Source organism: Pteronotus mesoamericanus, unplaced genomic scaffold (genome assembly GCF_021234165.1).
Source record: "Pteronotus mesoamericanus isolate MK-2021 breed Mesoamerican mustached bat unplaced genomic scaffold, CSHL_Meso_final contig_58, whole genome shotgun sequence".
Lineage (NCBI taxonomy): Eukaryota > Metazoa > Chordata > Mammalia > Chiroptera > Mormoopidae > Pteronotus > Pteronotus mesoamericanus.
The window spans coordinates 7393385-7409364 of NW_026555205.1; the positions used below are offsets into that span (position 1 = coordinate 7393385).

Below are 15980 nucleotides of genomic sequence, written 5' to 3' on the forward strand. Positions count from 1 at the left end.
CATGTGATATTTTAATTCAGCTAAAACTTTTTCCATAACTTTCAAAATAATTCCTATGAGCAATGTGTAGCTATAGTAAATAAAATTGTTTTTTTATGTTGCTTTATCTACATATTTTAAAATTCTTTTGAAACTAATAATATCTTTCATCTTATCTTTCTCTATTAGATTTTTATTTCAGAGAGCTAGGATAAAGAATATACATACACTGAGCCTTTCTTGACATATTACTCGTGAGCATTGGTGGGATTTGGGAGAGAGATGCTGGTAGGATTTTGGCCCAATTTTGCTCTGCGTTTCCTCTAGAGTAGTGCTGTCCAATGCAGTAGCCATTGGCTACATATTGAAATACAGATTAAGTAAAATGAAATCAGAAAAATTCAGTTTTTCAGTTTTTCTAGCCACATTTCTAATTCTCAGTAGCTACATGTGACTTGTGGCTACCATGTGGATCACACAGATAGTGAACATTTCATCATTGTGGAAATTCTATGGGACAGAATTCCAGCATGTCCAAAGGCAGCCCCCAGATTTCTACTGAGTCAGGCTTCTCCTTTCTCCCTGTTGTTCGTAGCAGGAAGTCCAACGATGGGTAGGGCTAATTCATGTATTTTAAGCCCATTTGAAAAAGCTTCAACCAGACTTTGGTGGAAAAAAGAGCTTTTAAGGGAGTCGTGGAGTTCAGAGTGTTGAAAGATAAACTGAGTAGAGGTAGGAATGACTTGATTCCCTGTGTGGCTTCTGCCACTCCCATCACTGGAGGCCCAGCTGTCATTTTTCAGAACCCCAGGCAATAACTGCCTTTTATTTGGGAGTCTTGATTGATGAGCGTGCATTGGTAAGAAGATATGCCCTTGTAGTTCACAGTTAGAAGTTGTAATACTTTCAACATTTTTTGTTATGGATACCAATTTAGGTAGAGGTTAGGTAGATTATATAATATTAAGACAAAAAGTTAAGTAGATTTTTCTGATATTTGAGATTGCAATCATATTTTTCTGTTTTTGGGTGCTTGATTTAAGATAAACTTAAGGTGCAAAAATCTTAAGGGTACTGCCTGATTAAATTTAATACACACACACACACACACACACACACACACACACACACACACGCTTTTGTGATGATCACCATCTTGATCAAGGGAGGAAAAAAGAACATTTGTTGACTCCAGAATATCCCTTGTGTCCCTTCATGGTCATTGCCGCTCCCCTACCCCGAAGGATAATCCAACCACCTTTTAAGTGGCTTCACTATGAGAAAATGTTCTATGCTCCAAATACTTACCTACTTTGTACTTTAAGGACCATAACATCTTTGCAAGATGGAGAAGTTGCTGTATTTCACCAAACCACTAAGCTAAAAATTCACATTTACAATCTGCTATAATAGTAATGGGTAAAGTAAGTAAACTGTTGAGTAAATTGATAAACAGGGCTTGCTCTAGTGAAGTCCTAATAGACCTATGAATGAGACTGGGGCTTAATTTTTTTTTTTAATTTAAAGAAAAATCTGTGATGATTACATTTGATACATTGTAGTGAGTTTTTCCTATGTCTGGAGATGTTTTCAAAATGTAAAAATACTTTCATTAAGCTTTGAGTATGATTTCCCCCAAGCAGGGAAGTAGAAAGCCCTTGCTCTCACTTCCTTTCTGAAAACAATAGCCTCAGTGTGGAGAAGGGGGACAGCTGGAGTCTGTTGCTGGTCTGACTTCATTCTTGCTGTCTCTCAGGCCAAGGAATACATTAGAAGCCTGTTAGAAAGCTGTCAGGAACATTCAGACCTACCTTTTAAATTTTATTATAAAGAGTCTCAATCGGACCAGGAATATAAAATCCAAGAGTCTCCCTTACATAGGAAATCAGGAAAAGGTCAGAAACAAATGGGTCACCTTGGAAGCCTGCAGATGATAGCGATGTTTTCAAAACTAGGGTAACTGTAATCATAACAAAGACAAGAACTGAAATATTACAAAGAATAATAAAGCCAGGAAGAACTCCTTGTGGCTACTGCTATCCTGGAACTGCTGTCTATAGCTGAAACTGGTCAGCCGCACATGGAGATCAGCTCAGACTTGAAGGACACAAGAGCCCATCTTTCTCTCTACAGAGCCGCCCTTTGTGTGTGGCGCACATGTGCAGGTGTAGGTTTCCACTTACAAACGTGCACACATTTGCACATATGTGAGACACAAGACGTTATTTTATTTCCTGTATTCGTCTCATAAAGAAAAGTAGGATAAAAACTATTGAGTTCTAATAGCACAATCTTCTGTGTGGCAGAGCTGGTCATACCAGAGGATCCCACTGCTGCTTAAAAACTGATTTTCTTCTTGCCTGTGTAGGCCACAGCTAACACCTGATATAGCTAAACTTCCAGATGTACTGCATTATAGCAGATTCTTATTTTTATTCTACCGCTTTCAGTGGGTGACTGTCAGCTCTTCTACCTATTGCTCTGACATCTGAAATCCCAGATAGTGTTTATGTGTATAAGAAAGGAAAGGAAAGAATTGAAAAGAAAAACATATGTGCATTTACAAATGTATGCGCGGATCACCACATGGTCACTGGCAATGTCTTCAGTAATCTGTCAACCAAAATGTTATCAAATTAGTATTTCTGTGTATTAATTGATGTTCATAGTGGTGACTTTGAGATGTTGGTTTTGCCTTTTAGCTAATCAAAGAAAGTTAAGATTATCTTCAACTTCATTTTAGTGTTTGATCTACCTTAGCGGAGGGGTTTTGTTTTGTTGAAAATGGATAGTCAATGCTATGTTCGATGGTAGTGTTATTAATAAGAATGCTTGATTTACCAAAATAGTCCATTCTCTTTTCTTCTGCATCTTAGTTCATCCTCTAAGGAAGGATGAAATGTGCTAGAAGAAATAATCTATAGGATAAAGCACTAAAGCACTTACACTTCAGACTTATACGTTATGATAGTTCTAATCAGTAATTCACCGAGGAGTAGATCTAATTCCGTGTGTAAATTTCTGCCTTTGTTATAGTTAACACTTGAATTATAACTTTTTTTTTTTGGCTGAAGTTAGTTACCCTAATCCTATTGATTTTGTCTTTAATGTAGTCCAGCAAAATTAAAAAAGGAAGTAAAGGAGACTGTACTGTACTGAAGCCTACGCTCATGGCAGCTGTTCCGGTAAGTGCAGAGTATGAATGTCATTTATCGCTTGCACTTGGACTTTTTTAGAAAGTAATGTTCTTAGGCATTGTCTATATATAAAGATAACTTTTCTTTGTGGATATTATGGCAAATGTGTTTCTTAAATTCTTAGTTAAGTATTGGGAAAGATGAAGTGGCAAGCTTTTGAAATGTATAGCTGGTACTGTTTACTGATTCTTGAAACTTAGGTGATGAAAATGGCTAAGTTCAAATTACCCAGAGTGAGGACTGATCGTAATACTTTAAAAATAGAATATACTGTAAAGATCATTTTGTATAGTCACTTAATTTAAAGAATGGGGAAACCTAGGCCATTCTGGAGAACTGAGGTAGCATGCATATCCAAGGTTACGGAGCTGGTCACTGACAGAGCTAAGTTTAAGAACCCAAGCCTCTGGACCCTTATGATGACTGAGAAAGCTATCATTTGAGAGCTCACAAAGCAAAAAGGTTATTATTCTCATTCAAAATCTTTTTGTGAAATACCACCTTTTATAAAAATAAGATGTTACATTTTATAGCCTTATAATTACAAATTCTGTAATATTTAATGCAGTTTCAGACTTGTATAGTCAAACATATTCTACTGCTTTTAGGCTTTGAAAACTGCAGTTGGGGTGGGTATCAGTACTGCATGTGTTAAGATCAGACTTTAAATCTTATCCCAATATCTTTCACAGAATTGTTTTTGCACATGGGAAGTCTGAGATTAGATAATGAAGTGTTCAGTGTAAGTTTTTCTAAGAATTAGAGATAGAAGGTACTTTTTTTTACCTTCTAATTACAAAATTACCAAATAACTAAAGAATTAGAATAAGAGTAGGGTTTGCCTTTTTATTTAGAGGTTCTATAGAGTTCAGCAAACTTACAAATTAAGATGTTGCTGTTAATAGGTAGGGTAGTACTTACGTGTTCCAGGCACTGTGCTAAGTGCTTCATTTAGGTAGCTTATCTCACTTCTCCCTAAGACTTTGCTAGGTGTGTCTTGTTACCCACATTTTATTTAAAAAAAAAAAAAAAAGAACTTGTGCCCTGGCTGGTGTGGCTTTATGGATTGAGTGCCGGCCTGCAAACTAAAGGGTCCCAGATTCAATTCCCAATCAGGTCACATGCCTGGATTTCTGGCCAGGTCTCCAGCAGGGAGCTCGTGAAAGGGAACCACATGTTGATGTTTCTCTCCCTCCTTTCCCCTCTCTCTAAAAATAAATAAATAAAATCTTTTTTTACAAAAAGGAAAATTATTTGCTTATATACAGCCCATAGGTTGTTGAATTAAAGTTTGAACTCTACCATGTCTGATTCCAGAGTCTTCTTAACCACTAAAGCTGTCCATTTAGGATTGTTTTTGTTGTTTTGTTTTGAGAAATAATATGTTAGCTTCATTATCCAAAGTACAGGAGCCCCTAGTAAACCCTATCAGAGTGGGAATGGCCGAGAAATTTAGGAAGTAATGTCTGAATTTAGGCGTGAAGGATAAACAGGAGTTAGCAGATATGCTGTGTATTTTCCAGTTGCCCATTTTCCAATCTTCTTTACTTTGTGTCTTGGGAGGCTAACTTCTGTGAATGAATTATCAGGGTTTGCCTGCCTTCTGATTTCTGGTTGAGTTCAGCCCATTGTTGGCACTCATGAGTGATCAGAGGGTAGGAGGAGTGAGAGAGATCTGCATACTTACTGTCTTTGCTTTTTCCTGCTGGGCTGCAATTTTGGGGAGTTGTAAGACATCTGTTAGTTACGGCCTCTTTCCCATTGGCTGTAACCAGGTCTTTCCCATGGCTACAATGCTCCTTAAGGTTTCAATAACACTTCTCCTCTTGTACTTCTTCAAGCCTAGGGGTAGTGAATGATCTCCCATGTTGCTAGTCCATTGATGCTTCACCAAACCTGTTGTTTCCCTTAGCTCCGCACACTCCTCCGTAAACAGGCTTTTAAAAATATTTTTATTGAGAATTACTTTTGGTAATTTTCTGGGTTTGTCCTTTTCCTGAGTCAGAATAAAAGGTCCATTTAGTATTGTAATATTTACATTGTGAGGATTCAGAATAAATCGCTACTTCTTTTAAGCAGTGACTCAATTGAACATGATATAATTAGACTGAGGTAAAACGGTAACTTACTGCGCTAACAATAAATCCTGCCAGTTTGTTGCAGCTGTATGTCTTCCTTACTTGTTGATGTCTTTCTGTGCCTGTGATTGGTGTTGAAAAGAGCAGTGGAAGTTGTTTTCACACGTCTCTCTCCTCCCATGTGTTTTTTTAACCTCTACATCCTACACACTTTTTTAAGAGGGATAATTACAGGATGTTAAAGTCCTTTTAGGAAACTTTTGGGATTTCTCAGTCACAGATCTAGACAGATGTTTTATACAATAGTGATTCCTTTTGTGGAAGTGGAGAAAACAACATTGTACTATGCTTGAATGCTATGGTAGCCTCCAGCTTCATTGAGATATAATCTACATATAACATCGTGTGAGTTTAATGTGCACAACATGATGATTTGATATATGTATATGTTGTAAAGTGATTACTACAGTCAGAGTAGTTAATACATTGATCACCTCACTAGTTAACCATTTGTGTGTGTGTTTGGCATGTGTCTTGAGAACATTTTAAGACTCTCAGCAACTGTCAAGTATACTATACAGTCTTGTAAATAGTCAGTGTGCTGTATATTATACCCCCAGAACTTACTCATCTTCCAGTTGGAAGCTGTTACCCTTTGATCAGCATGTCCCCATTTACCCCAACCACCAGCTCCTGGAAATTGCCAATATATTATCTGTTGCTATAAGTTTGGCTTTTTTAGATCCCATGTATAGGTGAGATCATGCAGTATTTGTCTGTCTCCTCTGACTTCTTTCACTTAGCATAATGCTAAGGGTTGGTTCTGCTCGTTTGTGAATGGCTTTTTATCTTTGCCCCTTCTTTTACTAGGAGCCATTCATAAAGTTATTCATTGTAGCACAACTGACTTTACACTAATTGATACTTTCAATATTTAAACTAGGTATTTATAGATAGGTATGCTTTATATAATAGCTCTGTTAATCTGTGCTAAGTAATTTCAAGAAAATATCATTTGGTGATAGTCTGGGATTTTTGTTTCATTTTTTATTTTGTATGTATTAGCCTGGTAGTCAGTATATCACAAACCTAGTCCTATTTCTAATTTTCCAAGGAGCTGTGGCCAGAGAGACCTGTTCTTTTTTGTTATCTGAGCTTCTGTTAAGCGGAATAGAAATACCTAAATCATAGAGACATAAGAATTTTAAGAAACTCTAAAGCTCTCTGCCATGCTGTAAGAGTTGCAAGGTAGTAGTGATAAAGAGAAAAACATTAGGATTAGAGTCAACATATTTGGGTGTTTGGGCACTATTTGAAAAGTGAATATATTTGAAAGAACACGTTTTTGAAAAAATTACCTGTATGTGAGGTGAATATTTATAATCTAGTTACCATTTTTAAAAATTTCAGATAAATTTAGTGTATAGAATTGAAGACACCTCCATACTTGTCCTTAGTCTTTTTTAAATAGTAGACAGTGAAATTAACTATATAGTGAAGTAAACGTATTTATTATAGTAAAGGCATTTACATAAAATTTTGTAAATAAGGTATCTTCAACTAAAGACTCTCACAGTATTGGTGTAATTTTTTTCTGATTATTGGATATTTTGCTTACCTTATAGGAAATCATGGATCGAATTTATAAGAATGTTATGAGCAAAGTCCAAGAAATGAATTATATTCAGAAAACTCTGTTCAAAATAGGGTATGATTACAAGTTGGAACAGATCAAAAAGGGATATGATGCACCACTTTGCAATCTGTAAGTACATTTTGTAGACTGTATTTTGAGTCTTTAGGTCTTTTTGTGTTTTTACATCTAGAATACAAATAAGTAAATGGCAACTTAGTCTCATGAAGAAAAACTAGAGTAGACTTTTAAATCAAGACATTTGCATTTAAAAAGTGACACTTCTAACTTTAAAAAAATGATTTTCAATATTCTGCATGTAGGTTTCTGATTTGTTTTCATAAAATAGCATAGTAAGTATATGAATATAATAGTTATTTTAAATGCGGTGCTGTGGCTTGGAGATGGGGAGGCACTTTTCATTAGAAGGGGAGAAGATAGATGACTGAATGTGACAAAGATAACTTAAAATAATTTTTCTTTGACATCATCATTTTCTTTGATTTACTGTATATCCAAGCAATTTCCTGACACTGCACTTCTTCTTGTATTTTTGAGTATGTGGCATTTTTTCAAAGTGGTACTACTTCTTGCTCTGTTAACCTTTCGTTATCACCATGGTTTAGAAATTTAGATGTCACAACCAAGGTTGAGAAATCTTCCCCAGAGCTTATAAATTAGTGTTTTCAAGAATAATATATGCGTGTGCTGTAGTAATTGATCCTTCCTTTCATTTAGGATACTATTTAAAAAAGTGAAGGCTCTGCTAGGAGGGAATGTTCGTATGATGCTGTCTGGTGGAGCACCATTGTCACCTCAGACACATCGATTCATGAATGTCTGCTTCTGTTGCCCAGTTGGTCAGGGTTATGGACTGACAGAATCGTGTGGTGCTGGGACAGTTACTGAAGGTAGGCCTATCAGTCACTACTCATAAAGCCCATTTGCATTACCCTAGGAAACCATGGTCATGTTATACCTCTTAAGTATCAGGATTCAATGCAAACTTATATAGTTTTAGTTATAGAAACTTTCAGTTCAGTCTCCTGTACACCCTTATTTTTAAGCCTTGTAAATACAGGGGTGGGCAAAAGTATGTTTCCAGTTGTGAGTACCTGAAACACAGTTGAGTCTTGTATTATTATTTATTAATTATTGTATTGTTTTCCATATGAACAACTGTACATCTCCTTTTGCCCACCCCCATATTTATGCCCCATCGTCAGTCCTCAAAATTAGGTCACTACGGCCCTATGGCCTTTTCTCTCTAAATGATCTCTTCGGAGAACTGCGCTCTTTATCAGCTCTTCCCCTTTCTTCATTGGATCATGTCCTTCCCTACATGCCAACTTTGGCATCCAGCCTTTTATTACTTCACAGTGCTCTGAGGTAACAGCCTTTCAACATCTGTGTCCGCCTCTGATATATAAATTCTGATATTCCTGTATGCTTTCGTCAGACACATCCATCTCAAGCACTGCTTCACACCTGCCGAGCCTAGCTTTCAACATGTCTTTAGTCTGACACCACTGTACCTAGCCATTATTATTTTCCATTTTTTCCCCATGTGTATACTCTTCTCTCCAGAAAAGCTAGTCTTCTCGCCATTTCTCATATAGGCATTTTGGTTCCCACCTCTCTGTATTTTCTGCTCCCTTAGAATGTCCTTTTGCTTAACCAGTCACAGCCATCTTCTAATGTGCAATTCTTCAATTAAGTCTTCCCCAGCTATGGTATTTTACATAGATCTTTCTAGTCTCTAGGATACTATTATAATCACCATTAGTACCATGCACTTTAGTATTTAAATGTGTTCTAAATTGTTTCATATGTATTTCTTTCCAGGTAGTTTGTTTGTAAGCTCATTGAGGGCAAGGTCTTCTTATCCTTACGTTGTCCTCACAATATTTAATATAATGCTACTTATATAATAGGCTGTCAGTAAATACTTGATGTTGCTAGTAATCATCATGTTACAAAAGGATAATATCAACGTCTTTGATGATAGCAGCTAATATTTATTGAACTAGTTATTTTTGCCAAGAAGTGTGAAGCGCTGTCTGCATATTGTCTTATTTAATTTTCGCAGCATAATTCTATATGAGATAGGCTCTATTACTATCCGAATTTAATAGAGGAGGGAATAGGGCTTAGGGAGGTTAAATAACTTGCCCGAGTTACATAGCCCATCAGTGAATGTTAGGGAATTCCAATCAAAATCTGTCTTATCAGAATCCACATAGATAGTGGTAGAGCCAGCTTTCCTTCTTTAACAGATTTTTGCACTTAAGTATCTGAAATACAGTTATGAGAAGGAAAAATGATGTAACAACATTGGAATCAACTGCACTGTTGAAATGAAGTTGACATATGGAAAAATGATCACACTTGGTACTCCCCTCAGTATGTTCTCTCCTTTTGTCATCTTTCAGAATCTGACTCTAGCCCCAATATCCTGTTATCACATTGGTGTGAGTCTGGAATGTGGTATGCTAATAACTTTGTTGCTTCCCCCCCCCCCCTCATAGTTACTGACTATACTACTGGCAGAGTTGGAGCTCCTCTCATTTGCTGTGAAATTAAGCTAAAAGACTGGCAGGAAGGTAAGAATTTTATGACAAGTGCTAGTGATTCTAGTTACGCTGAAAACCGCTGTGAGCCTCATGACTTCTCTTTCTTTCAAGTATTAGGTGGTCTGTTATTGCTTGTTCCCGGTGCTTTCTCTTCCTGCCGCAGCATCTGTCGGTTCCCAAGAGGAAAAGAAAATCTCTCAAATCTAGGCATGATGATTCTGATTTTGGGAATACTTGACGGCAAAAGGGAGAAATTATTAGTGGGGCAGCCCCAGGTTAGGGGAAGGATGTGTTGTTATGTGTTATCATTTTCAGGGGATTGAGTGACTAATCACACACACACACACAACTTCATAAGATCGTGACCCCAGCAAACATTCTCATAGTTCAGACTCAACTGTCCAGCTGTTTCTATAGTTGAATTTTTCTATGTCAGTGCGAAGGCAAGCCACTTAGAGGAAACCTACACTTTCCCGACATATGGTGATAATCCCTTTCACAAATCAGTTGAAGACAAAGGGAAACTACTTTGTGTCTTCCTATGGTGAAATTGTGAAAAAATATTAAACATGTACATTAACTGCAGAATTAACATATAATTAACTATCTAGCCTTGCCAGATAAAGAAAGTGTAATTAAAAAGTCTAAGATTTTAACATTTGATATTTCCCTCTATTTCTTCTTCCTCCCTTCCCCTCTCTCTAAAAATAAATAAATAAAGTCTTTAAAAAAATAAATATTTTAATACTTGTTATCCATTAATTGGGTGTTTTAATTTTTAAAGTCATGACTGGCCATAGGTAAAAATAAAGAAAATAAAATTTCCCTCCTGTTTCCCATAGCCTCCCTTTCTTTCTTAATGGGGTTGCCTTTGGTCGGCACTTACTACCTGTTCCCTTTGATTAATACCTCCTTAGGAAAAATCTGAAATGCATTCCTATCAACCTATTATTAATTTACTTATAATAGCTTCCAGTCTTACCCTTCTTGGGAACAATCTATCTAAACAGAGTTCTGTGAACTTGAAGCTTTAATGATATTCTAAGCGCGAAATTTTGTGGTCATGGGAAGGTTTGGGGGTGAGTAGTAGTTGGTGATTATCATTGAACCTGGTGCTCTTGAAATTACAGTTGCCCACTATTGTTACACAAATCAGAGTAAATACAAACTAATGTTCTCCCATAAATTGATGTGCAGTTTGGCTAGCAGGAAAGTATTTGCAGAAGATCTCTAAGAATTAATGCGACTATCATCCCATTTAATATGCCCCACTAATCTGCTTTAATGACTTCCAGGTGGTTATACAGTTCATGATAAGCCAAACCCCAGGGGTGAAATCGTAATCGGTGGACAGAATATCTCTATGGGATATTTTAAAAATGAAGAGAAAACAGCAGAGGATTATTCTGTGGATGAAAATGGCCAGAGGTGGTTTTGCACTGGTGACATTGGAGAATTCCATCCTGATGGATGTTTACAGATTATTGGTCAGTACATTTATTTTTTTGAAGTTTTCTTTAGTTTTTTGCAACTTCAACATACATGAAAGGTAATACTGTTTAAGTCATTACTAGGGTTGATGGTTCCATTGGTTTAAACTTTGGGCAAGTTATTTAGCTTATGTCTGTGCTTCTCCATGTTTAAAATAGGTCCACGAACAGTGGCCTGGCACAGCTTTTGTTAGGATTAAATGACTTGATACATGGAAAATGTTGAGAGCAGGGCAGTGCCTGCATCTAAGTTAGTGGTAGCAGCAGCAGCATTAGCCATGGGGAGGATGGGCAGGAAAAAAGCAGGTGGGTAATAAGAAAACAAAAATTTCTCAGAATATGTATTTTTTTGGTCAACTGCATATGGTTCTGTCTAACCATTTACTGTATGTAACAGTCCCTATTTTAGTCCTTCCTCGCTGTCTACTTCCCCACCTAAGAGGCAGTGTGGACATATTTTCCCTAGTGGCCATTTATAAGGCTCTAACTAGCCCTGAACCTTAGAAAATTATAATATCAATCTTCAACGTTAATCTGTTCTTCTGAGAATGTCATTTGGTTTGGCACTGTCCTTTTTGAGCCTACTGAAATAGACTCCTAAGTTCAAAAAGCTGCTCTACATGGCTCTTGTGCTATTTACTTAATCAGGCAAAAGTTAAAATAAAAATGTGACTAGCTGGTAAGGACCACTCTGTTGGGTCCTTGTCAGGTCCTCTTAAAGCCATAAAATTCCCTGTCATATTTCTAGTGATCCATTTAAAACTGTCTCTGGAACCATATTAGACCTGAATATAGTTAAAGGTTTCTGGGAGAAATTTGATTTTTTTTTTAATCTAGAAGTTTGATCTGCTGGGGAAATTTCCAGGAAACATGGTTCAATCTAGAACCGCTAACACCACACTCTTTCTTGACCCTTAATTGCGCTGGAATCAAAGATTGTTTCTGTTGGCATGTAAAGTGGGTTCCCAGGCTGTGGTTAGGCAAGCCAACACTCACACAAAGGTCATAAGGAACCTGATGATATTCACGTCATGCCATCCTGTCCCTTCACATTCTTAGAGCACTGTCATTTTAACAAGATAATGTCACATATGGAAAATGGGGAGTTAGCATTCATTGACCATGTTCTCTCTGCCAGACATTGTACTACATGCCTGTATGAGGTGGGCATCCTTACCCCTGATAAAATTGAGGGCTGGAGAGGTCCAGTGATATGCCCAGGATCACATAGCTAGTACCTGGCAGAGCTACCATTCAAGTCTAATGCTCCAAAGTTCTGTTCATTCTGTTAACTTCATTAGAATGTTTCAGATGATAAGATACTAAAACTTTCAGTATAGTGTGTAAGAGTTTAGCTAGTGCTTCTTTATTTTAACTGGGCATTTTCTTAACTGATGTGTATGGGCAAGCATTAAGTATAATAAGATTTTGGAAGATCTTTGTAAATAAAGATGAAGGCAATGAAACTGAAAGAAAAGCAGAATTGTGCAGACCTTAATAAAATGGACTATGGATAACTTAACATTCTTCATGACCTATAGATCGTAAGAAAGATCTGGTGAAGTTACAAGCAGGAGAATATGTATCTCTTGGGAAAGTGGAAGCTGCATTGAAGAACTGTCCACTTATTGACAACATCTGTGCTTTTGCCAAAAGGTAATTTTAAAAGTTACATTTGTGTTTCATATACTTGCAGTAAAAGGATATGTGGAAAAATTTTGATTATGTATAATCATAAGAGAAACATCATCTTTTCATCAGAGTTGTGAAATGTTATACATTTCTGAAAGATTTTGTTTTCAGCAGCTTGAAGAGTATTTGAGATGATACAGACATTTTAACTTATTAGACCCCTACTATGTCTTGTTAAATACATAGATGTGCTACAAAACTTATTTCATCTTTCATAACAACTGAGACTTAGCATATAAGTAATTTTCCCAAGAAGGTAACACAGCTAGTACAAGTTTTTTAAATAAAAAACCCCGAGAGATTAAACCATTTTCTTTGTAGTTTAATATGGTTTATTTTTACGGGCTTTATTACTTCCTTTAAAAATTTAACTCTAGGCTCTTGTTTAGAGTGTTGTCCCTTTATGCCAAGGTTGTGGGTTCAATCCCCAGTCAGAGCACATACAAAGATCAACCAATGAATGCATAAATAAGTGGAACAGCAAAATCAAAGTTTTTTCCTCTCTCTCCCCTCTCCCTTTCTCTCTAAAAATAAGTAAAAATAAAAATTAATAAAAGTGCCATTGAAATGTGTTTTTAAAAATTAATTCTAAAAAACAAGGCAAAATTTAGCATCTTACCATGACTAAGTGTACTGTTCAATAATGTTAAGTATATTCACACTGTTATGCAACCAATATAGAGAACTTTTCATCTTTGAAAACAAAAACTCTGTACCCATTAAACAATCCCCATTTTCCTCTCCCCGTAGCTCCTGGCCATTCTACTTTCTGTTTGTGTGAATTGGACTATTCTATACACCCCAAGTAAATAGAATCAATTAGTATTTTTCTTTTTGTGACTGGCTTATTTCACTTAGCATAATGTCCTCTAATTCCATCTATATTGTAGCATGTGTCAGAATTTCCTTCCATTCTAAGGCTTAATTATATTGTATGCATAGGGACCAAATTTTAGTTAGCCATTCACTCATCAATGGACAACTAGGGTTGCCTCCACTTCTCGACTATTTTAAATATACTGCTATGAACAAGGATATGCAAATATCTCTTTGAGATCCACTCACTTCTTTTGGATATATATACAAGGTCTATCTGGAAAAAGTCCAACCATTGTTAATGTAATGAGAATGGTTTGTGTGACCTCCATGTAACCTGGCAGCCAAGGAGAGTGGACTGGAATGCGCATGTGTGAACAATGATGACTTCACTGTACTGGGCAGTGCGGGTGGTAGACACCATTGAGTGAGCATGTGTACTGCATGGCTGTCACATTCAAAATGGCTCATCGAGTAGAGCAATGAATCTGCATCAGATTTTGCCTTAAGCTTGAACATTCCTCCCTGGAAACTGCTGGGATGATTCAGAAGGCCTCGGCTATGGGCAGCTGGTGATGGGCAGCTCCATCATGACAGCACACCTGCTCATGCATCGTGTCTTGTGCAGAGTTTTATCACCAAGGTGACTCAGACCCCTACAGCCCAGATTTGACGCCCTGCGACTTCTGACTTTTCCCAAAACTAAAATCATCTATGAAAGGGAAGAGATTTCAGACCTTCAATGAGATTCAGGAAAATACAATGGGGTAGCTGATGGCGATTGGGAGAACTGTGTGAGGTCCCAAGGTGCCTAATTTGAAGGGGACTGAGGTGTCATTGTCCTATGTACAATGTTTCTTGTATCTTGTATCTTCTTCAACAAATGTCTCTATTTTTCATATCTTATGGATGGATACTCTCTGGACAGACCTTGTATACCCAGATGTGGGATTGCTGAATCATACAGTAGTTATACTTCCATTTTTTGAGGCACTCCTATAGTGTTTTCCATAGTAGCATCACCATTTTTACCTTTCCACCAGCAATATACAAGGATTCTCATTTCTCCATATCCTCACCAACACTTGTATCTATTTTTTTTTTATCGTACTCATCATAATGGGTGTGAGGGAAAATCTCTCCCTTAATGGTTAGTAATGTTGAGCATTGTTTCCCATGCTTGTTGGCCATTTGTATATCACCTCTGGAGAAGTGCCTAATCAAGTCCTTTGTCCATTAAATGTTTTTCTCTTATTTTCAATTATACAATACAATGTTACCAACTATAGTCATCATGTTTTACATTAGATCCTCAGACTTATTCATCTTAGAGTTGAGAGATTGTATCCTTTTACCAACTTCTCCCTATTTTCTCCACACCCAGACCCTGGCAACATGTTTTCTACTCTCTTTTTCTATGAGTTTGACTTTGTTTTTCTTAAAAAAAGATTTCACATTTCAGTGTTACCATGCAGCATTTGCCTTTGCCTGTTTTATCTCACTTAGCAGCATATGCTCTCTTGTTGCTTGTGGCACCATTTCCTTCTTTCTCATGGCTGAATAATACTCTAGTGTGCGTGTGTGCGTGTGTGTGCGTGCGTGTGTGCGTGTGTGTGTGTGTGTGTGTGTGATATTTTTATCCATTCTTCTGTTGATGGATACTTGGGTTATTTCTGTATTTTGGCTGTTGTGACTAATGATGCAATGAACTTGGGAACATGAGAGTACAGATTGCTCTTTGATACTCTGCTTTCATTTCTTTTGGATATATACTAAAGAATCGGATTGCTGGATCATATGGTAGTTTTGTTTAAATTTTTTGAGGAACCTCCATACTGGTTCCCATAGCGGTTAAACCAATCCACGTTACCACCAGCAGTTTATGAGGGTTCCCATTTCTCCATACCATAGTCAGCATTTGTTATCTCCTGAGGTTTTTTTTTTCAATTTATCTCTTGTCTTTTTGATAATAGCCATTCTAACAGGTGTGAGGTAATATCTCATTGTGGTTTTGATTTCCATATCTTTCCCCAGTGATTAGCCCCACTTTCCCCATTGTTGAGCAACTTTTCATGTGCCCATTGGCCATTTATATCTTCTTTGGAAAAATGTTTATTCACTTCCTCTAACCGTTTTATTTTTTGTAAATTTTATATATATATATATTTTTTTAATATATAATCTTTGTTATATTTTTTCCATTACCACTTAGTCCCCTTATAACCTCCTACCTGCTCAGAAATCTCCCATTTTAAAATCAGATTGTATTTTCTTTTTGCTATTGAGTTTTATGAGTTCTTTATATATTTTGGATATTAACCCCTATTCAGATGATATGTGATTTTCAAATATTTTTGCCCATTCTATAGGTTGCCTTTTCATTTTGTTGAAAGTTTTCCTTTGCTATGCAGAGCTTTTTAGTTAGATATAGACCCGCTTGTTCATTTTTGCTTTTTTGCCTTTGATTTTTGCATCAAATCCAAAAAATCATTTCCAGCACCTATAACAAGTACCTTACCCCC

At 36.7% G+C, this 15980-nt stretch overlaps 1 protein-coding gene across 3 annotated transcripts in view; it reads left to right on the forward strand.

Annotated features, from left to right (window-relative positions):
* Positions 1–15980, forward strand: part of ACSL4 (acyl-CoA synthetase long chain family member 4) — a 96236-nt gene that overhangs the window by 69641 nt on the left and 10615 nt on the right. For all 3 annotated transcript variants that reach the window (XM_054580369.1, XM_054580370.1, XM_054580371.1), the window contains exons 9-14: positions 3093–3164; positions 6880–7019; positions 7626–7798; positions 9416–9490; positions 10756–10947; positions 12492–12606. In XM_054580369.1, coding sequence (XP_054436344.1) covers positions 3093–3164; positions 6880–7019; positions 7626–7798; positions 9416–9490; positions 10756–10947; positions 12492–12606 — 767 coding nt within the window. The remainder of the gene's footprint in view (positions 1–3092; positions 3165–6879; positions 7020–7625; positions 7799–9415; positions 9491–10755; positions 10948–12491; positions 12607–15980) is intronic.